General features: G+C 47.0%; 1 protein-coding gene across 25 annotated transcripts in view; it reads right to left on the bottom strand.

Annotated features, from left to right (window-relative positions):
* The window catches only part of SLC39A11 (solute carrier family 39 member 11), a 467,051-nt gene that overhangs the window by 60,163 nt on the left and 384,607 nt on the right, over positions 1 to 22,281 (bottom strand). Inside the window, exons 8-9 of one of the 25 annotated variants that reach the window (XR_010115566.1) lie at positions 16,888 to 17,418; positions 15,810 to 15,929 (exon numbers count right to left, since the gene is read on the bottom strand). The exons of 23 other annotated variants lie outside the window; for them this stretch is intronic. Coding sequence is in view for 1 of the 2 variants with exons in the window: in XM_063617454.1 (XP_063473524.1) it covers positions 17,241 to 17,418 (178 nt within the window). In the remaining variant the exon portion in view is untranslated. Of the gene's footprint in view, positions 1 to 15,809; positions 15,930 to 16,659; positions 17,419 to 22,281 lie in introns of those variants that run through there. One more of the 25 variants, XM_063617454.1, reaches the window with a different exon arrangement.

The following is a 22,281-nucleotide window of genomic DNA, read 5'->3' as shown; positions in this document are numbered from 1 at the left end:
TTGATTTGTTTTCTTTGAATCATATCCTGTTATTCTTTCATCTCTGCTTTGGCTTGAATGTGTATGTCCCTCCAAAATTCATATGTTGAAACCAAAGACCCAGTGCAGTAGTATTAAGAGGTGGGGCCTTTGGGGAAGTGATTAAGTCATGAGGGCTCCACCCTCACGCATGGGATTAGTGCTCTTATAAAAGAGGTCGAAGGGAACACCCAAGTCTTTTTTGCCCTGGGGATCCTCTTGCCATATGAGGACACAACAACGTGCCATTTGTAGAGCAGAGAGCAAGCCCTTCACCAGACACAGAATCTTCTGGTGCCTTGATCTTGGACTTTATAGCCTCTAGAACTGTGAGAAATAAATTTCAACTATTCATAAATTACCCTGTCTATTTTGTTGTAGCAGCATGAATGATCTAAGACAATCTCCACCTTATAAATCTTATAAATTGTTGATTTTATTTCCAAGAAACCACACAGTGTCTTCCTAGATTATTTTAGTTGAATGAGAATTTGATTTTTCTTCATCCAACTCCACTACTGGCTTTAAAATTAGGGGAAATTCTGCCCAGATGTTGCTGTCTTTATTTTTAGCATTGTTGAGCAAGTTTTCATCATTTTAATGTCTTCACACAGGGCTTCTGGCAAGATGCTGTTTTAAACCAAGTGGCCCAAAGTGATGCTCCTAGAATACAATTCCAATCACATCCTCCCTCCCCCTTTTAAAGCCCTTTAGTGTCTCTGCTTTGCTCTTGAGACAGAATTGCACAACCTTCATAAAGCAGGCAAGGCCTCTGATGATGTGGGTCCTGCCTACCTTTGCAGCCTCACCCTTTCCTCCTTCCCCACCTGCCTGCCTAATTCTTATGCAATCCTCAGGACTCAGTGTGGTTGCCCAAGGCAGGCTCTGCTCATTATTCCCTTATCCATTCCTCAGTAGGAAAAGAATCCCTGATCCTTGGCTGGACATATGGTTGCATGGAATAAAGACAGCCTCCCTTGCAGCTAGGTGAGACCATGTAACTAAGTTTCTGGCTAAAAAAATGTGGAGGGGAAAAGATGGGTGCAACTTCTGGACAGGTCCTTAAAGGGGGGAAGTGTATTTCTTCTTTACTCCCTCTGCCTCCATCCCACTGTTTGGGATGTGGAAATGATGGCCAAGTACCACTGTGGACCAAGGAGCTAGAGATGGTAAAGTAGAAATCTAGACACAATCTAAGTCACAGATGACCATGGTGTCATGCTACTTAACTCTAGGTGAGAAAGAAATCAACTTCTTATTTATACCATTATAAATTTGGATTCTGTTACAAAGAGCAAACCCATATTCTAAATACTACAGAGCTGGCACTTTAAGTGGAGCACGGCAAGTAACAAGACCCAACTATGGGTCAACAGCTTCCTGGAAGCCCTTGAGTGAAGGCGGTGGGGACACAGGAACATTCAGGCTGCAAAGCTGGAGATTCCCATTAGGTTGAGCAACACCGTGAGTGACATCTCCCCTGGCTGCCCCTTGATGATCATAGCTCTGGGGGGAAATGGTAGGAAAAATTCAGATGTGTGGCATGTGCTCACTTTTAGAAAATTCCAATGAAAGACATGAACAGCCAGAAATGGAAAGGAATAGACTTGTGCAAGAAAAGAACCTTTCTCTGTCTCCTGCTTTCTAAATTGATGGGAAGGCCCTTAATTTGAGAAAATACTTCTGTACCTTGAACAGAAGCAGTTAAAATGAAGGCTGCAAAGCACAGGGCTCAGTAAGGGATCAGACTGATATCTTGTCCTACGAGGTCTGCTGGCAGAGGTGGGACAAAGAGTGTTGCCTCCCCATGCAAGCACATTTGTTTCAGAAGACTCAAAGTTGTTGTCATTAAGCTGAAAGGGAGCAGATGGGCTGAGCCAGAGACCTATAGAGAAAGGACTGGGTCTTCAAGAAGGAAGACAGACAGGGGACAGGCTCCAAAGACATGTGACATATGTGGACTTCTTCTCCCTGTTGTCATCTGCCTGTGGCAGGGCCTGCCTGCCTATTTGAGCTAGCCTGCCGGGGGATAACTCAGTCAACCTTGCTGGGCAGTGTAAGGTCTTTACCAAATGCTAGAGGCCAGTTCTCACTCCATCTTGAAAGACCAAAGAAAAATAACAACAAAGGTCAACCATCCCTTTATTTTTTTTTAAAGCTTCTACTGAGTTTCAGTATAGAGTTTTTGTTTTTTAATAGAAGGTGACCTAAAAGGCAATATGGAGAGAACATCTGCAGGATGTCTTGGATCCAGCTAAAATTTTGGATGGCCTTACCAGAAAGCAGTGTTTGTGAGTTTTGATGTTTGAATTTTCAGTGTGCTTTGAAAGGTGTCCAGTGCTTTGCCAGGCGACATGAGGAACTTTCCATAAAGCTTGAAGGTAACCCTTCCCTAGAAAGCTGCGGTGCTTCCTTGTTTCTTCACCCACAAAGACCCTTAGTCAAAGGATACACATTCATGTATTTTACTAGACCACAGAGTGAAACATTTAAAAAAAAAAATTTTTACCTTGAAAATCTATATTGTGGGTCAGAGTGGAGATATGATCAGCAGCAGGCCAAGGGACAGGCCAAGGAATCCCAGATCCACAATAGGGACAGATAAGACATGACACGAGGGCACGGGGAGAGGTGAAGTCAGTCGGTGTCAGGAAGGCAGGTAAGTCCAGGGCAGGAAACCAAGGTCAAGACCCTGGAGATGAGGGGGCAATGGAAAAGTCAGTGCCAATAAGGAAGGATGGATTAGCAGCTCAAGATTCAAGCAGACAAGACAGTCCTAAGAGTCCAGGTACAAGGGAAGGTAAACAGGAAGAAGCAGGTTCAAGCAGGCAAGACATGGCAGGCACTGAAGCCTGGGGTGATAAGACTTAACCCGTGGAGTTCGTGGTGGAGACTTCTGAATCCACAGACCAGGTTTGTAGCAAGGTAAGAATCTAGGCTGAAAGATTAGGAGCCACAGTCCTAAAGCTGGGTCAGAAACTGGGTAACGAGGTAGGAGCCAAGCACAGGTGAGCGGCAGCATCTCCGTTTCTCCATCCACAAAGGCCCTTGGTCACCTTGATAGTAGGCCCGCATCTTACAAAGCAGGAGCTCCTCCTGCACACCCAGCCAGGGCGTAGATGGGAGAGTTTCCAGGGGGAGGCAGCAGCCCCACACCACTGTCCTAGACAAAGTGGGGGTCATGAACCACACTACCCTTAATACAGATTAGTGATTGCCAGGTCAACAGAGTGAAACCTGAAGGGTTCTCATACATTGCCCTTAACTCAGTCATCAAACTCCTCTTCTTCCTCCTCCTCCTCTGCATCCCAATCTCTGTGAAAGGTATTAATAGCCAACTAGCTGTACACATAAAAAAACTGGGAGGGGTTTCTAGCCATTCTCAACCCCTATATCTAATTGGACCCCGAGTCCAGTTGATTTTATTATACTTACGAAATGGTAAAACCAAATTCTTCCCCTGCAATGTTCTTCCATCACCTCCCTGCCATCCATCATCTGAGGGTGCTAATAACAGCTATAACTTCTCTCATTCCAGGGCTGTGCTAGATACTTTGCAAGTGCCCTCTCGCTGAATCCCCCAACACTTTGACCCTGGAGCCATTCATAGGCCCATTATACAGATTTTAAAAAGCAAACTGAGGCCCAGAGAAGTTAAATGACATTTCAAAGCTCACCCAGCTGGTAAATAATAATGTCAGGGACCTCAAATTTAGATCTACAGTCCACCACAAAGGCCATGCATAGATATTAGGTTTGCCGCAAAATTGTGGGTTTTGGCTGGGCACAGTGGCTCAGGCCTGGCGCGGGGGGCTCAAGCCTGTAATCCCAGCACTTTGGGAGGCTGAGGTGGGTGGATGACCTGAAGTCAGGAGTTCGAGACCAGCCTGGCCAACATGGTGAAACCCTGTTTCTTCTAAAAATACAAAACGTAGCTGGGTGTAGTGGCATGCACCTGTACTCCCAGCTACTTGGGAGGCTGAAGTGGGAGGATCGCTTGAATCCGGGAGGCGGAGGTTGCAGTAAGCTGAGATCACGCCACTGCACTCCAGCCTGCGTAACAGAGTAAGACTCTTTCTCTCTCTCAAAAAAATAAAAAAATAAAAATAATAATAATTGCACCAGCCTAATACTGTTCAATAATGGGCTGCCAAAAAAGGAAGGAAGCAGGTAAGAAGCACAGCAGCCAAGTTCGTAACCCTGTTGCTGACAGTGTCAACATCCACCTCCTGCTGAGTGCCTGCTATGCAACCAGAATCACCCAAGGGCTTTCCTTCCACTTTCATTTACCCCTTCAGGAAATTCCATTTACAGATGAGGAAACTGAGCCTTAACAAGGAGAAAGAGCTTGAGTTTGCACACCGTGTCTCTGTTGAGCCTCCCTGGTAAAGACCAGAGAACACCACCTTTTTGTGATTATGGGGCTGTCCCCAAACCCATCAGGAAGGCGGATGACACGGTCTGCAGCTGTTCACCTCCTGCGGACTGCCCGGTTTCAGATCTGGGTTCACAGAGTGTTTCACCTGCCTGGCTGAAGAAGGAACGTGGCCGTACTTGTGAAGCTAATAGTGAGAGGTTCATTTGTTTAAACAGCAATTGATGGAAAAGCATGGAATCAAGGATCTTTACATGTACATATTCAAAACCACTTCACCTCGCATCTTGCATCCACGTAGCCCTTTCATGCTCACAATTTTTCCTCTCGTGATTTCTACTCTCTCTCACTCAGGGCCAACTCCATGGATGTGCAACCAGTGCAGCATCCCAGGGTCTGCACCCAGGAGGAGGTCAGGGTTGGCTGCATACATCTCATGCACCCAGCCATGAAAGGGGCCCCGGGAGCCCGCAAGAGGCTTGCTCCTCCAAGAAGTACCCCTTTGCCCAAGGGCACAGTGTTACATGGCAGATAAGATGTGCCATGACTAACTTCTTCAAAAAGTTAAAAATCAAATTACTGAATGATTTAGCAATGCCTCTTCTGGCCATATACCCCAAAGAACTTCAAGTGGGGTCTTGAAGAGATATTCGTACATTCATGTTCACAAGCAGCACTATTCACAAGAGCTAAACGGTGAAACAGCCCAAGTGTTCATGGACAGATGAATGAACAAACAAAATGGTGCATCCGTGCAACAGAATATTGTTCAGCCTTCGAAGGAAGGAAATTATGACACATTACAACATGATGACCCCTGAGGACATTATGCTAAGTGAAATGGGCCGGACACAAAAGGACAAATACTGTGTGATGCCACTTCTATGAGGTCCCTAGAGGAGTCACATTCATAGCGACAGAAAGAGAATGGCGGTTGCCAAGGGCTGGGGGAATGGGGAGTTAGTGCTTAATGATTAATGTATACATAACATACAATATACCATCTTTTTTTATTTTTTATTTTTGGCGGAGTCTCGCTCTGTCACCCAGGCTGGAATACAGTGCTGTGATCTTGGCTCCCTGTAGCCTCCGCCTCCCGGGTTCAAGCGATTCTCGTGCCTAATCCTCCTGAGTAGCTGAGATTACAGACATGTGCCACCTGTAATTTTTGTATTTTTAGTAGAGATGTGGTTTCACCATGTTGGCCAGGCTGGACTCGAACTCTTGACTTCAAGTGATCCGCCCGCCTCGGCCCCCCAAAGTGTTGGGATTACAGACGTGAGCCACTGTGCCTGGCCCAAATGTACCATCTTGATAATTTTTTAAGTGCACAGGCAGGTCATGGTAAGTGTGAAAAAATACCTAACCCCCGCCCTCATTTTCCTCGCACTCTCCCTGACCCGCCCCAAAAAGGCCCAAGGGAGCCCCCTACATTCCCAGCCTGCAGGCATGAGGTCATACAAGCAGGGTATTGGGCGGAGGTCCCTGGCAGATGGCAGGGTAGGGCCCCCAGCACTCCGTTCTGGACAGAATGAAAACCTGACGACCTATCTGATGGAATTACACGGAAGAAAGGAAATTCGTCTTTTAAGAACAAGTGGGAGGAGGATGACTGAAGTCCCAAAGAATGCTGTGGTTGAACCTTTTTTTTTTTGTTGTTTGTTTTCTGGCACAATCTGTCTCTGTGACTGAGCTGAGTGCCGTGTTTCCCGTGACAAAGGCCTCTTTCTTACGACAGTTTAATAGCTCCAATACGGGGGACAGCCCTGACTCTCCCATGGGCCAGCGTCTGAAGGCGGCCACAGAAAAAGGGAGGGAAAGCTGCCACTCTTCTCCAAGTTGGTCCAGACTGAACTGAGAGAGGCTTAAGGAAAACAAAACGAAACAAAATCGGAAACTTTAACCCACTCCTGAAATAAAAAGTAGAAGTTACCAAAGGGATGGGGAACACACACGCAGAGGCACAGAGAAGAATATGGATGAAAAAGTGGCCTCAGAGCTGGGTGTAGTGGCTCGCGCCTGTAATCCCAGTACTTTGGGAGATCGAGGCGGGCGGATCACTTGAGGACAGGAGTTTGAGACCAGCCTGGCCCACATGGTAAAACCCCGTCTCTACAAAAAATACAAAAGTTAGCTGGGCGTGGTGGCGGATGCCTGTAATCCCAGCTACTCAGGAGGCTGAGGCATGAGAATTGCTTGAACCCAGGGGGTGGAGGTTACAGTGAGCCAAGATGGTGCCACTGCACTACAGCCTGGGCAACAGACAGAGACCCTGTCTCAAAATAAATAAATAAATAAATATAAAATAAAAATTTTTAAAAATTTAAAAAGAGGAAAAAAAGTGGCCTTGGGGCTTTGTGTCCAACTGTGAGAGGAAGTGGAGAAAGCTAAGAGAGGACCTCAGGGATAGAGAAGACGCCGATGGAGGTAGGGAGACCCGATGCCCTGGTTTCTTAACAGCTGCCATGATGAAGTACCACAGGGATTTATTCTCGCAGCCCTGGAGGCCAGAAGTCCAAAATCAAGCTGTCCACAGGGCTATGCTCCCCCGAAGGCCCTAGGGCAGGATCCTCCCTCGGCTCTTCCAGCTTCTGGTGGCCCTGGCACTTGGTGGCATTCCCCAGCTTCTAGACACATGACTCTAGTCTCTGCCTCCACTGTCACAAGGCCGTCTTCCCTCCACGTGTCCCTGTGTGGCCACGGGGCACTGTCCTCTCTGCGTGTGTCTTCCCTCCTTGTTTTATAAGGGTATCCAAGCATATTGGACTCAGGCCCACCTTAATCCAGTATGAGCTGATCTTAACTAATTACACCTGCAAAGACCCTACCGCCAAACAAGGTTACAGTCACAGGTCCTGGGGATTAGGACTTCCATACCTTTCTGGGGTGCATGACTTCAGCATCGCTCCTTATTCTGGAACTTACAGGACAGGTCACTCTTGCTCTGTAGCTCTCCCCCGCAGTGACCCTGAGCATTGGCTGTCTAGGAGGTGAGGCTGGAGAAGTGATTCATGACTGCAAGGCCACCAGATCACCTCAGTACCACTTGTCTGGAGTTTTCCCTTCTTTCCTCCTTCCTGCCCCCGGTATCTCACTGCCGGGAGACACTGGCAAGGGTTATGGTTCTTACCAAAGTGACACTCATCTGGGGCAATGCTCAAAACCATCTTTAACAGAAATATTTGCTTCCAGTTAACATTGAATACAGAATCTCTATCTGTCCCTCACTGTGGATTCTTTACCTAGGCTTGCATTTCCTAATGAGCCAAATGAGATGTGATTTTAAAGAAGCATCTGGGCTGGGGGCAGTGGCTCATGCCTGTAATCTCAGCATTTGGGGAGGCTGAGGTGGACGGATCTTTTGAGATCAGGAGTTTGAGACCAGCCTGGCCAACATGGTGAAACCCCATCTCTACTAAAAATAGAAAAAAAAAAAAATAGCTGGGTGTAGTGGCAGGCGCCTGTAATCCCAGCTACTCATGAGGCTGAGGCAGGAGAATCGCTTGAACCTGGGAGTTGGAGGTGGCAGCAAGCCGAGATCACACCACTGCACTCCAGCCTGGGCAACAGAGCAAGACTCTGTCTCAGGGAAAAAAAAAAAAAAAGTGTCTGACAAATTGGAATTACTATAGTCAATGTTCAAAGGATTCATAATGGGAGATTAGACATTTTTCACAACTGAGTTGACCCCATTTCCCACACGACTTTGGGGGAGAGATTTTAAGCCCTTGGGGTCACAGCCAGGCACGTCACTTAACAGCAGAGTGATAATTAAGAGCACAGGCTCTGGAGCTGGGTACCTGGGTTCAAATCCTAGAGGAGTCAAATTCACAGGGACAGAAAGTAGAATGGCAGCTGCCCCTCACTTCTGTGTGCTCTTGGACACAGCCTGCTTCTGTAAAATCGGAATGATAATTTCCAGCTTTCTTGATTGTTCCATGATTGCTAGAGGCTGGCAGAGGAAGTTTATTCGCGGGCTTCTGAATCAGATGGAAGTAAGTCTTGAACTCCTGGCCTCAAGTGATCCTCCTGCCTCAGCCTCCCAAGTAGCTGAGATTATAGGCATGAGCCACCATACCTGGCTAGACAGAAGTAAGTCAAATCCTGAATCTGCCGGGTGCAGTGGCTCATGCCTGTAATCCTAGCACTTCGGGAGGCTGAGGCAGGCAGATCACCTGAGCTCAAGAGTTGAAGACCAGCCTTGGAAACATGGCAAAACCCTGAATCTACTAAAAATACAAAAAAAAAAAAAAATTGGCTGGGTGTGATGGCACACGCCTGTCATCCCAGCTATTTGGGAGGCCGAGGCATGAGAATCACTTGAACCCGGGAGGTGGAGGTTGCAGTGGGCCAAGATCACGCCACTGCACTCCAGCCTGGACAACAGAGACTCTGTCGCAAAAAAAAAAAAAAAAAAAAAAAAAAAGTGATCCTGAATCTGCCTCTTACCAGAAGAATGACCTCTGAGCATTTCCCCTGCCTCCCGAGGCCCCATGGCCACATGTCCATACTGGGATGGCAGCGAGGACTAAGCAATGCATGTAAGCAGCACCAAGTGCCACATGTCCCCACGAGTGCCACACAGGCACCAGTGCTCCTGAGCTGCCTTTCTTAGCGCACCAAGCAAAACGTTTTAAAATGAAGACCCTGCCCCCCAGAACTAAATCACACCCACAGCTCCCTCTGTAGTGGCCTGACCTTCCTCAGCGGGCCGCCCTGGAAGACAGAATTGCTTTCTTCCCCAAGTGGCTTGTAACAAGCTGTTGGGGAGGATGGACAGGGCAGCAGTGGGAACGGAGAAGAGAAAAGAAGTGTGCGTCATCTCCAGTGCCTGGAAAAGCCGCAAGGAAACCACACTGCCATTTTCAGAGAGCTTAGCGGGGCCCTCCCTCCCCCAAAGCCTGCTCCAGGCTAACAGAGTGTACGTTGTGCAGAGATAGCTTCCTGTGCCAAGATGTCCAATCCCTGTCGCCAGGGACTTGGGTGGGGGTGGCTGGGGGCAGTGGCGGAGGAGGAAGGGGCCGCAGCATAAAAGCCCCTTGTGCTGCTCGTGGAGGAGACGCTGCTGCCCAGCGGATGGGGGAGGGGCAGCACTGTCATCTTCCTTTTTGCTCTGAGAAGGTGACTCATGTGGTTAGATGGAAGGGGCCCCCAAATGAGTCCAGGAAACTGGGGAGCAAAAGGGAAGCAGCTCGTGTGCTTGTGTGGTCTGGAGGGGCCGACCCTTATGAAATCATCTGTAGGATTCCAGGGAGGCCATCAACATAGCACAGAGTTGACCACGCATTGCCTTGTTCTGGGTCCCAAGCAGAGCATAAAAGAGGTGACCCAGGCTCTGCTCCCAGGGAGGACACAGGAGAGAGAAAAACACCACACAACGAAGGCTGAGGACAAGGGCTGGGCAGTACCAGGGCCAGGGCTCATGGGCATGCAGAGTTCATGCTGTGTCAGCCTGGGAGGGCCTCGGGGGAAAGAGCGCAAAGGATGTGAAGGCCCCTTATACGGCAGGGAGCTCTAGCAACAGGAGTAGAAGCAGTGGGAGGGCAGAGCAGCCAGGCACACTCAGAGACCCTGCTCCTGGACCTGGGCCCAGAGGCTTGGATGTCAGTTCCCTGCAGACAGTGGAAGCTACTTCTGAGACAGTTCTTCTCCTGGGTGGGCAGGGAGTGGGGAGTGCTTGTCCTAGACCTGAGTGGAAACAGAAATGGGCTGGCCATCTAGCTGTAGGATGTGTCATGGGTGTGCCAGGAAGCAACAGCAGTAGCTTCACCATAGACAGCGCTACTGTCGGCCAGGCTCCACTCGGGAAGCTTTCCCTAGAGAAACTCAGTTCATGGTCAGAACAATCCACTGAGGTAGATACTATTATTCTCATTTTGCAGATTAGGAAATGGAGGCACATAAGAAAAGCAATGCATCGAGGTCATAGACCCGGTTGATTAAAGAGCCAGGATTTGAATCCAGGGAGTCAAGCCCCAGAATCCATGGTCTTATATAGCATCAATACTGCGTACTCATCCCCCGAACACATACAATGAGGTATGAGGGGGTCTGCAGTAAGTTAAACTTAATAGGAAACAAGACCCACCCACTCCCCCAGGCTCTCCCACTTAGCTTCTCCTCCTGCCTGGCCAGGTCGCCTCATAGCCTAGAATGCCCCAAAAGAGGTAGGTTCTGGGGCCAGAGACTAGGCACAGACTTGACTGCTGTCCCTCGCCCTTTTTTTTTTTTTTAAATTTTGAGACAAGGTCTTGCTCTGTTGCCCAGGCTGACGCGCAGTGGTGCGATCTTGGCTCACTGCAACCTCTGCCTGCTGGCTTCAAGCGATTCTCCTGCCTCAGCCTCCTGAGTAGCTGGGATTACAGATGCATGCCACCATGTCCGGCTAATTTTTGTAATTTTACTAGAGACAGGGTTTCACCATGTTGGCCAGGCTGGTCTCGAACTCCTGACCTCAGGTGATCTGCCCGCCTCACCCTCCCAGTGTTGGGATTACAGGCAAGAACCACCACGTCCGGTCTTGACTGCTGCCCTTACCAGCTACAGGGCTGTGGACGAGATGCATCTCAGTGCCTTAATTTTCTGCGTCTGTAAAACGGGGCTCATCTTGGGTCCATGTGTGATGATTCAAGAGAATGAACGTAAAAGACAGCACAGGATTGGGCACCCAACAAGCACTCAGCAGAGCTCCCCTACATAACACTCGTCATTACCGTGGTTCATGGACCAAGATGCAGGATGTGGCCCCGAGAAAGGCCCTTGTCATGATGATGCTTCTGTGTTTGAGAAACAGAACTTTAAAGGTTAAAATTGGCTGGGGGTGGTAGCTCATGCCTATAATTGCAGAACTTTGGGAGGATGAGGCAGGCGGATCACTTGAGTTCAGGAGTTTGAGACCAGCCTGGCTAACATGGCAAAACCCCATCTCTACTAAAAATACAAAAATTAGCTGGATGTGGTGGTGCATGACCGTAATCCCAGCTACTCAGGAGGCTGACGCAGGAGAATCACTTGAACCTGGGAGGCAGAGGCTGTAGTGAGCAGAGATGGCGCCACTACACTCCAGCCTGGGCAACAGAGTGAGCCTCCATCTCAAAAAATAAATAAATAAAAAATAAAAAAATAAAAAAATGTATATCCTGTAACTCAGCTGTGCATTAAAAAATTATCTTTTTCCCTCAGATATTATTCTGTCCCAGGGCCCCCATTTCCATGAAGTAGCCAAAGAAAAAAAAATTGGTCAATCCAAAGGAATTCAGTACCTTCCAGTATAAATTTCTTTTCCATGCTAATGATTCTCTTTTTGGATAATACTTAGGAATTCAAGAATCAAGATCCCTCCTAGGGCTGTGACTTCCTTCTCTCAAAAAGACTCCCCTTCCCTCCCTGCCCTCCTCTCCTCAATGGCTTCTGCACACAGCGAAAGACAACAGGGAAGCAAAAGTCAAGGGAACATGTTTTAAAAATACACCATCCCAAAGGACTATAAATCATGCTGCTATAAAGACACATGCACACGTATGTTTATTGCGGCACTATTCACAATAGCAAAGAGTTGGAACCAACCCAAATGTCCAACAACGATAGACTGGATTAAGAAAATGTGGCACATATACACCATGGAATACTATGCAGCCATAAAAAATGATGAGTTCGTGTCCTTTGTAGGGACATGGATGAAACTGGAAAACATCATTCTCAGTAAACTATCGCAAGGACAAAAAACCAAACACCGCATGTTCTCACTCATAGGTGGGAATTGAACAATGAGAACTCATGGACACAGGAAGGGGAACATCACGCTCCGGGGACTGTTGTGGGGTGGGGGGAGGGGGGAGGGACAGCATTAGGAGATACACCTAATGCTAAATGACGAGTTAATGGGTGCAGGAAATCAACATGGCACATGGATACATATGTAACAAACCTGCACATTGTGCACATGTACCCTAAAACCCTAAAGTATAATAAAAAAAAAAAAAGGAAAAAAAAAAAATACACCATCCAATTTCGAGAAACTAGATTTTCAACAGATGAAAAGAGTAGCAGAATAAATTGCAGAGTCCAGATCATCTTGTTGCATTGCCCAATGGAGTTCAAACGGATTAATTTGTATCAAGAGCATAATTACAAACCAGGTATTATTATGCAAGGTTTTTATATTGTTTTACAGAATTTGAACTGGGGTGGGGTAGGGGAGGGAAAAAGTAAGGTCTTTGGAAGGTCTTTGGTCTTTCTGTTTGGAAGACAGAAAGGACTTTGTTTTATCCTGAGTTCCTGAGTTCATGAACTAATTTCTCGTGGTAAATAACACTTTTCTTTTTCTTTTTTGAGACAGAGTCTCGCTCTGTTGTCCAGGCTGGAGTGCAATGGCACAATCTCAGCTCACTGCAACCTCTGCCACCTGGGTTCAAGCAATTCTCCTTTCTCAGCCTCCCGAGTAGCTGGGATTACAGGTGCCTGCCACCAAGCCTGGCTAATTTTTGTATTTTTTAGTAGAGTCAGGGTTTTACCGTGTTTGCCAAGCTGGTCTCTATCTCCTGACCTCAAGTGATCCACCAGCCTCGACCTCCCAAAGTGCTGGGATTAGAGGCATGAGCCACTGCACACGGCTGCACTTTCTAGAAGGGTGATCTCTCATAAAATAATTCACTGACCATGGCGGTCTACAATTGCATGTTTCCTTCAATGCCTTCACTTTGAAAAATATAAAAGGTGGCCATCCTTTGTCAGTCTTTAAATATTTGGGGGATGTCTTCATTGTCTAACAAAGCCCAACAGTCTCATAGCCATGGATACAATCCGCCTCTCTCACATGATGCACGTAGAAACTGAGGCACATACAGTAAGAGCCGAGTGCGCCATCAGGTTGTCAGGTGCTTGTCAGGTGAAGTCCCAGATGCTTCATAGAGAGATGTCACCAGGAGGAGAGAATGCTGAAATGAGCACATGTCTTAATATCTCTCCCAGGATTTTGTCTTTGTAGGAGTATAAGAGAGAGAGACAGAGAGAGAGAGAGAGAGTGTGTGTGTGTGTGTGTGTGTGTGTGTGTGTGTGTGTGTTTGCAGCCTAGCTGTCAGGAGGTCTGCATTAGAGAATTTCTCCATCCTTCAAAGGAAAACCATCTTTCAGAGTAAGCAGTAGCAGGAAGAGATGGATGACAGTAACTGGATTTGTAACACCAGTGAGGCCAACCCCAAACACACACAACCGTCACCCTACCCTTGGATTGTCTGTGCTAGAAGAAGAAAGTACAGGCATGAAGAGTGCTAACTTCAGAACACCCCAAAATCAACTAGATTTTTCTTTTTGCCATTTTTGAGGTGATACATTTACTTTTCGAATGACTTCTGTTGAATAATGTTATTGTTCCATCAGTCCTGGGGAGTGAAGAAAGTGGGTGGGAAAAGTCTGCCAGACACAGACGAAGCCAGACTAAGATAGAACCTTGTGGACAATCTCAGGTTAACAGGTAATCAGATCATTCACCCATCTGTCCACCTGTTTATCCATTCAACCCAGAGATTCACAAGCACCAGCCTCCATGATGGCATATTTTGTAGGCAAATGGCTGTTAAGTTCTTGATTCTCCTCCACATGTCCTGGAAAATCACCAGGTTTCCAGGTAACGATGGGATTGTATTTGTCAGCACAGAGCTGGGGATGTGGAGGACAAAGTCTCCAAGGGGTAGCTCTTCTCCCCTGATAGGATTACTCAAAGAAAAATCTTAGATGTGCAACTACGCGGAGATCAGTGGTGCTAACACAGGAACACACATCTTATTGGCAAAACAGTCCTGCCTTTTTTTTTCTGTAAAACATTGCTCTTATTGGGAGCATCAAAAGCATTATCACAAAAAGCCATGGGAAGGGAGAAGGGGAGAGGAAAGAGAGGGACAGAGGGGGATAAGAATTGCCCAGGTTTGGACAGGGCCTCTGGAGATGAGGCCCAAGACGATTCATTTTTCCCTATTCCCTTCCCAGCCCTCAATCCCATCTGGCTCCTTTCATTTGAGTTTTCTATTGCAATGCACAAAACAGATAATTTTCCAAAAGCTTGCTCAAAAGCTTCGAGGTGGTCCAAGAATGGGAGGGGCACCTCTTGAAGTTCAAATGGGACAAGAGAAAAAATACCAAGAAAGTGGTGGGGGGAGTGAGCTTCAGAGGGGAAGCCGAGACAATGAGGAGAGCAGACCTTCTGAGACATCCTGTGTGTTCCCTCCACCCTCTGAAATGGAAACATGACCAGCTACAGACAGATCGGCTCCTAGACACGAGGAAAGCGCCCCAGGGTTCAGGAACCAGGAGCTCTGACTTCAATCATCCCCGATGACTTCCTTTTCCACTCTGAGACTTCAGTTTCTTCACTTATAACATTAGAGACTTGGGCTAGATCAGGGGTTTTCTGCCAAGTGCAGAGGGGAACTTTCAGGGCAAGGGTGGTATCTATTCCATCCAGAGTGTGCGCTTAGGAACTTGTTCCGAAAGCTCGACTGCTAAAAGAAAAAATACTTAAAAGGCAAGACGATCTTTCAAAATCATGTCCAGCCCACCAGTCCTACAAATTCAAGCCTGTTTTCCCAGTTGCAATGGATGAAATAACTATCCTAAGTTATCTTTCTCCAAAAAGATGAATCCTGTGCTCAGTGAATCTCTGTGTATTGAAGGGATGGATGGATGGACAGACTGATAAATGACTTGATGGCAAATTACATAAGATGGTGAGAACCTGTTTGATCCTGGTCTGGCTTTGCCCATGCATCCGGTAGACTTCCTTGGCCTGGCCCACTTTCTTCACGTCCCAGAACGCATGCAATAAATAACATGATTTTTTTAAGTCACCAGAAAAGTAAATGTCACCCTCTCCCCTCAAAATGGCAAAAAGAAAAACTGAACTGATTTTTGGGTGTTTGGAAGTGAGGACTTTTCGCACCTCTATGCTCCTCTGCTAGGGTAGACCATCAAAGGCTTGGAGTAGCTTCTTACACTTTAATTGGCTCATTTCACATTTCTACCCCTCTGCGTAGGGTCACATAAAAGCTATACTTTTATTCTCGACACGGGAAGATAACACAATAATAAGCTTTATAAGTGCTGAATTAAATGGGGGGTGAAAAATCAGGGTATAACACCCAGAATATAAGGATGTTACTGTTTTGAAAAATGTCCAAAGCAAAGTTGGACGTGTCCAAAGTTACATGTAACTTACATATATGGCCCTTAGCCTTTTGCAGATACACCTTCTGTACAAGCCGAACATGGATTCGGATAGTGACACACACGTCTCAGTCACCTTCCCTGGTCAAACTTTTTCCTTCTGGTACTCTGTCTAGCGACCTATGATGCCAAGCTACCGCGTGGTGGCGCCGTCCGTCCACCGCTGCCAGCCGGCACTTTCAAATTCCACTGTCTCTTTGTAAGGTGAGGCTATGCAGTGTGGGAGGATGAGCCAGGAAAATTGAAGAGAAGGAGCTGCCAATAGATCACTCTAGAATTCCAGACAGGGTAGTGTGATAGGTTCAAGAGAAGAGCTTGCCTGCATAAAATAAAATTGAGAGCACAATGTGTGATTACAGGTAAAGACTAGAACAGGACTGTGCCGAAGTGATTGAAGGGTGGGAGGGGCATTTTTCTGCTGTGAAAGGGTGGGAACAGTGGGATCAAGGTGTCAAAGTATTTTCTCCCCAGGCACCTGACTGTCCTTAGGCTGGGTCTCCACTTCTCAGGCTAAAGGCCACTCTCCAGGAAGACCACGCCGGGAATGCTGAGACCCAAGTTGCTAGGCAGGAAGGAGGTCAAGATCAGCAACTTTGAGGAAGGAAGGGTCTCCCCTGGGATGCTCCACGAGTCTGGGAGACTGAGTGCTGCCCGGGGCAGGTCTAGGCATTGCAAGAGCAGCTGCGTGGAGGCTTGGAGGGAGCCAGTGAAGACAGCTTGCTTGTTCAAAGATGTTAGAGTGAACTATAATTAAAATGTTTCCATGTGAGTTCTCTGAGACTCCTCCCTGTCACAACAATGAAGTCTCCTTTGTAACTTCTCTACATGGAACCTGCAAGCACGCTTTCAATAATCTACAGGATGCACACCTGGAGTCCCAGCTACTTGGGAGGCTGAGGAGGGAGGATTATTTGAGCCCAGGAGGTCAAGGCTGCAGCAAGCTATGATTGTGCCACTGCACTGCAGCCTGAGCAACAGAGCAAGATCCTGTCTACACACACACACACACACACACACACACACACACACACACGCAATCTACTGGAGCAAAAGTAGAGGGGCCGCTTAGACAGGTAGACAGACATGTAATGTATCTTACACATACAGACATGCTCATCTACTGGCTAATGTTGATGAATGACCAGGAAAATATGTCAATTGCCATTTTTCTTTCTAAATAAAGGGCTGCTTTGTTAACTAATGGCTGCTGTCTTAAATAATTGTTAATATATCAACATATATATTTATAAGCCGGGGAAAGGATTTATCTGACTTACGATCTTTACTCTTTGATCAGAGAAGCAAACATATATCTTAAAATTGGTTTTGATGCCTCCACGTGTAATTTAATGAGCTATATTATGTCCAAATGTAGAAAAATCAACGATGCATCCTTTACCAAGTGTCTGGGTGTTGATTAGTATTAGCTGGTCCGGTCATATCTTGGGGGTGTGTTTTGTGGACTATCCATGGCACACTAAAGTTCTCAGCCAGCCTCCTCTGCTGTGCACAGCCTGCTCTGGGATGGCCGCTGCACCTGTAGGTCAAGGCGGATCCACGGACTACAACCGTCTCTTGAAGGGTGCTTAGTCAAAGCTTAAAACAGGAAGTGGTATGTGAAGCCGAGTGTTTAAGCATAAACAGCCTTGCTCTCCCTGCTGGTTTGAATGATGCCTGCCACTGAGTTAAGTGGGAGCTGAGGGCATGTCTCCTCTACAGAGAACACGTTCTTCGAAGTGACGATACAGCAGAAAGGAAAACCGCTTAAGCATGCAATTCCCCAAGCACATACGGTCTGAAGAATTCCTCTATGATTGAAACAGAAAGAAACTGCTATGGGACCAGAACAGAAAGAAGAGGCTGGGGCCGGGCACAGTGGCTCACACCTGTAATCCCAGCACTTTGGAAGGCCGAGGCAGGTGGATCACGAGGTCAGGAGATCGAGACCATCCTGGCTAACACGGTGAAACCCCATCTCTACTAAAAACACAACAAATTAGACAGGCGTGGTGGCAGACGCCTGTACTCACAGCTACTCGGGAGGCAGAGGCAGGAGAATGGTGTGAATCCAGTAGGTGGAGCTTGCAGTGAGCTGAGATCGAGCCACTGCACTCCAGCCTGGGTGACAGAGCAAGACTCCATCTCAAAAGAAAAAAAAAAGAAGCAAGCTGTGTTTCGCTTGAACTACAGGCCTCCCTCTGCTGGCTGGGAGTCTTCCTAATTCAGGAGACAATGACCTCTGAATGAACACCTTGATGCAAGCTGACCTAGCCAGGTAGGGAGGTGGACAGAGGGGAAGGAGCTGGTGAGGGCTCCAGGAAGGTGAGGAAGTAATGGTGTCTGTACACCAGATGGCAGCAGGCACACACACATGATAGGGCGAGGTGCCTGCCTGTCTTCTTCCCAGGTCAGAAACCCCTTAAATGGGAATTGAAGACAGTGCCTTCTTGGAATAATTCCTTTTCTTGTAGGTGGCTATAATGCCATAGGCAATGTGTATATGAAGGCTCTTGCTTCAATAAACAGGGCACAAGCAAGAGGTCATAAAAAAGACAGTTGGCCTCAGAGTATTTAATGATGAATGTGGGCTAAAAACAGGGATTGTGTCCACTAAATTAGGGGTCTACAACACTTTCTGAAAAGGGACAGATAGCCAGGTGTGGTGGCTCATGCCTGTAATCCCAGGACTTTGGGAGGCTGAGGCAGGCAGATCACTTGAGCTTAGGAGTTCGAGGCCAGCCTGGGCAAACTCAATCTCTACAAAAGTACAAAAATTAGCCGGGTGTGGTGGCATGTGCCTGTAGCCCCAGCTGCTTGGGAGGGAGGCTGAGGTTGGAGGATCGCTTGAGCCCAGGGGGTTGAGGGTGAGGTGAGCCGAGCCATGATTGCACCACTGCACTACAGCCTAAGGGACAGAGTGAGACCCTGTCAAAAAGAAAGGGAAGGAAAAAAGGAACGGGGAGGTCAGATAGTAAATATTTCCAGCTTTGCAGATAGTAAATATTTCCAGCTTTTCAGCCTTAAGATTTCTCTGGCCATTATGCAGATCAGCCACTGTAGCACATATGGAGCCACAGACAATATGTAAACAAATGGGTGTGCCTATGCTCCAATAAAGCCTCATTTCCAGAAACAGGTGTTGGGCCAAATTTGGCCCACAGACCATAGTTTGCCAACCCCTCCACTAGAGGAGTCATAAACTATCTGGCTCAGTTAGCTTGGTACACATGTACCCTGCTCCTGTACTGGGTAACGCTTTCCCCAATCTGTGTAAATGGAGTCCTTCTCCCCTCTCAGTCCACTCCACAGCACGAGATTAACCTACATCTCCTTGTCACTTGGACTCAAATTCTCCCTTCTCCCTTCCACACAACAACAAAATCAGCTGGCAAACGCTGTCTGTGGGTTCCGTATGCAACAGCTCTTCCTGGGATCAGTCCTTATTCTCACGGTCATCACAACATCCAGTATCTTCTTCATTGCTGCTGAAACACACAGCAGTGGGGTGGTCTGTAAATATTCTTTTTCAATTTCTGCATTCTTCACACTGGTTTATCTCCCCAGCCTGCTCTCCCAGATTATTTCATCTTAGCCAGATGCATGTTTGAGTTACCTCTTGGGTGATGTCTCTTGCCTGCATCAGAACCCACCATAGCTGCCAACTTTTTGCTGAGTAATGCACCTGTTTCTTTCCTGCCTCAATCCAATCCTTTATTTATTTATTTTTATTTTTTTGAGGCACAGTCTCTCTATTGCCCAGGCTGGAGTGCAGTGGCACGATCACGGCTTACTGCACCCTCAACCTCCCTAGGCTCAGGTGGTCCTCCCACCTCAGGCTCCAGAGTACCTGGGACTACAGGTGCATGCCACCCCACCTGGCTAATTTTTTTTATATATATTTTTTGTAGAGACAGGGTTTCATCACATTGCCCAGGCTGGTCTTGAACTCCTGGGCTCAAGCAACCCGCCTATCTCAGCCTCCCAACGTGCTGGGACTACAGGCATAAGCCACTGTAACCAGCCAATCCAATCCTTTAGACATACCTTCTCTAAAGCACCAGAAAATTCTATCTCAGTCATATCAGTCTGTCCACCAGCCCTGAAAGAACCTTGGCACCTACCTTGGCATTTGCTCAGAGCACTACCTGCCCTTATCATCCCCTTACCCAAGCAGACCATCCCTATGCTCCTGATGAAATGTAGCCCATTCTATGAAGAGCCCTTGAGAGGGGCAAAAAGCTTGCCTGTCTTCTACTGGTTTCTTGGTCTGGCTTGGATCAAGCCCTTTGGAGCTTGGACTGTGTTAATCTTATGCCCCCTATGGGCTTAACTGCCCATTAATAAATTACTATGGGTATCTTTTCTGCTATTGACTTTCAATTATATCACAGCGAAGTCAAGACAATGTGGTCTGAATGGCATTGATCTTAGGGTATGTATTCTGACTCTCTCTGTGGCAGAGCACTCTAATCCATTTTAGGAACCCTCATGTGGCTTGAAATGAATGTAAGCTTTCTAATGACTGGGCTAGAGTTTATATATGTCCACCGCACGAATTTTGTTAACTTAATATCTGCGTCATCTACAAGTATCAGACAGGGACATTAAACTCCCCCACCACGATTGTGTTTCTCCTTGCAATTCTGATGATTTTTCCTTTAAACAGTTCAAGGCTTATGTTGCTAGGTGCCTACAAACACAGCATCATGATGTCATCCTGGTACATTACCTCCCCTTTCCTTACGTACTGACCTTTATCCCTTATCTGGCTTTCTGCCTTCAAGTCTGGTTTGTCTGAGACAAAAATGTAATAGCTGCTTTCTTTTGATTAGCATTTGCCTTGTATCTTTCTTCCTTTCTTTTCAACTTTACCGTGTCATATTTTAGGTGTGCCACTTGTTAACCACTTAGAACTGAACATTTAAAAAGCAAAACCTCTTTGAAGAGATGAATTCCACCATCTGATGGCTGAATTATTTCACTTTGATTTTCCATCTCTCTTCCCAGTGTTTATTCGTTCATGCATTCTCACTTCCCTCCTCCATCCTATACCACTCTCTCTCATTAGTAATTGTCCTTTTAGATTCACTAGCATATTATTATTTTTTGAGACAAGGTCTTGCTCTGTCACCCAGGCTGCAGTGCAGTGGTGCAATCACAGCTCACTGTAGCCTTGACCTCTCAGGCTCAAGTGATCCTCTTGCCCCAGCCCCCTGAGTAGCTGGGACCACAGACACACACCATGATGCCTAGATGATTTTTTTTAATTTTTATAGAGATGGGGTCTCACATCTCTATACTCAGCCGAGTAATAGGAACTATAGGTGTGTGCCACCACGTCCGGCGAATTTTTTGTATTTTTAGTAGAGACGGGCTTTCACCATGTTTGTTGGGCTGGTCTCGAACTCTTGACCTCAGGTGATCCACCCGCCTCGGCCTCCCAGTGCTGGGATTGCAGGCGTGAGTCACTGCGCCTGACCAGCCACGCCCATTTCTTTATGTATTATTTAGGGCTACCTTGGCAGTTCCACGATAGTCAGTCAAGTAGTTGTGACACAGATCATACGGCCCACAGGCCCTCTGGAATTTTAAGAGAAAGTTTGGCAGCTTCTACTCTAGAATGGCAGTTACTTTCTCCTGGCACTTTGAAGACAGCATTCCCTTGTCTTCAATTAGAGCTCAGCTCAGAAATCTTCTGTGAGTTGAACTGTCATTTCTGCGTAGAGAATCCATCTCAGGCTCTGGTATCTCCAGATTCTGTCCCAGTCCCCGGTAGATATGGTTTGGATCTGTGTCTCCACCCAAATCTCATGTGGAATTGTAATCTCCATGTTGAGGGTAGGACGTGGTGGGAGGTGATTTGATCATGGGGGCGGCTTTCCTGTTGGTGTCTTTTGTAAAACTATTGTGTTATTATAAATCTATCCCTTATTAAGTATTAAAAAGTGCTTTCATTTGTGCAGACTTGTAGTTTTTTTTTTTAAATAAACCTTTCATTTTAGATTAGCTTTAGGTCTACAGAAAAGCTCAAAGATAGTACAGAGAGTTCCTGTGTACCCTGCCCTCAGTTTCCCCTATTGTTAGCATCTCACTTTGGATGGAACATCTGTCACAACTAAGGAACCCATATTGGTGCATTCCTTCTTTTGTTTGTTTGTTTGTTTGTTTGAGATGGAGATTTGCTCTGTTGTCTAGGCTGGAATGCAATGGTGTGATCTTGGCACACTGCAACCTCTGCCTCCCAGGTTCAAGAGATTCTCCTGCCTCAGCCTCCTGAGTAGCTGGGATTACAGGTGCCCACCATCACGCCTGGCTAGTTTTTTGTATTTTTAGTAGAGATGGGGTTTCACCATGTTGGTCAGGCTGGTCTTGAACTCCTGATCTCAGGTGATCCACCCACCTCGGCCTCCCAAAGTGCTGAGATTGCATGCCCTTTTCTTTTCTTTTAAGACAGAGTCTCGCTCTGTTGCCCAGGCTGGAGGGCAGTGGCGAGATCTCAGTTCACTGTAACCTCCGCCTCCCAAATTCAAGTGCTCCTGCCTCAGCCTCCCAAGTAGCTGGGATCAAAGGCACCCACCACCACACTCGGCTAATTTGGTATTTTTAGTAGGTGAGGCTGGTCTCAAATTCCTGACCTCAAGGGATCCGCCTGCCTCAGCCTCTCAAAGTGC

Source organism: Symphalangus syndactylus, chromosome 14 (assembly GCF_028878055.3).
Source record: "Symphalangus syndactylus isolate Jambi chromosome 14, NHGRI_mSymSyn1-v2.1_pri, whole genome shotgun sequence".
NCBI classification, from domain to species: domain Eukaryota; kingdom Metazoa; phylum Chordata; class Mammalia; order Primates; family Hylobatidae; genus Symphalangus; species Symphalangus syndactylus.
The sequence above is the reverse complement of the archived record's forward strand: the minus strand, read 5'-3'. Positions and strand labels throughout refer to the sequence as shown.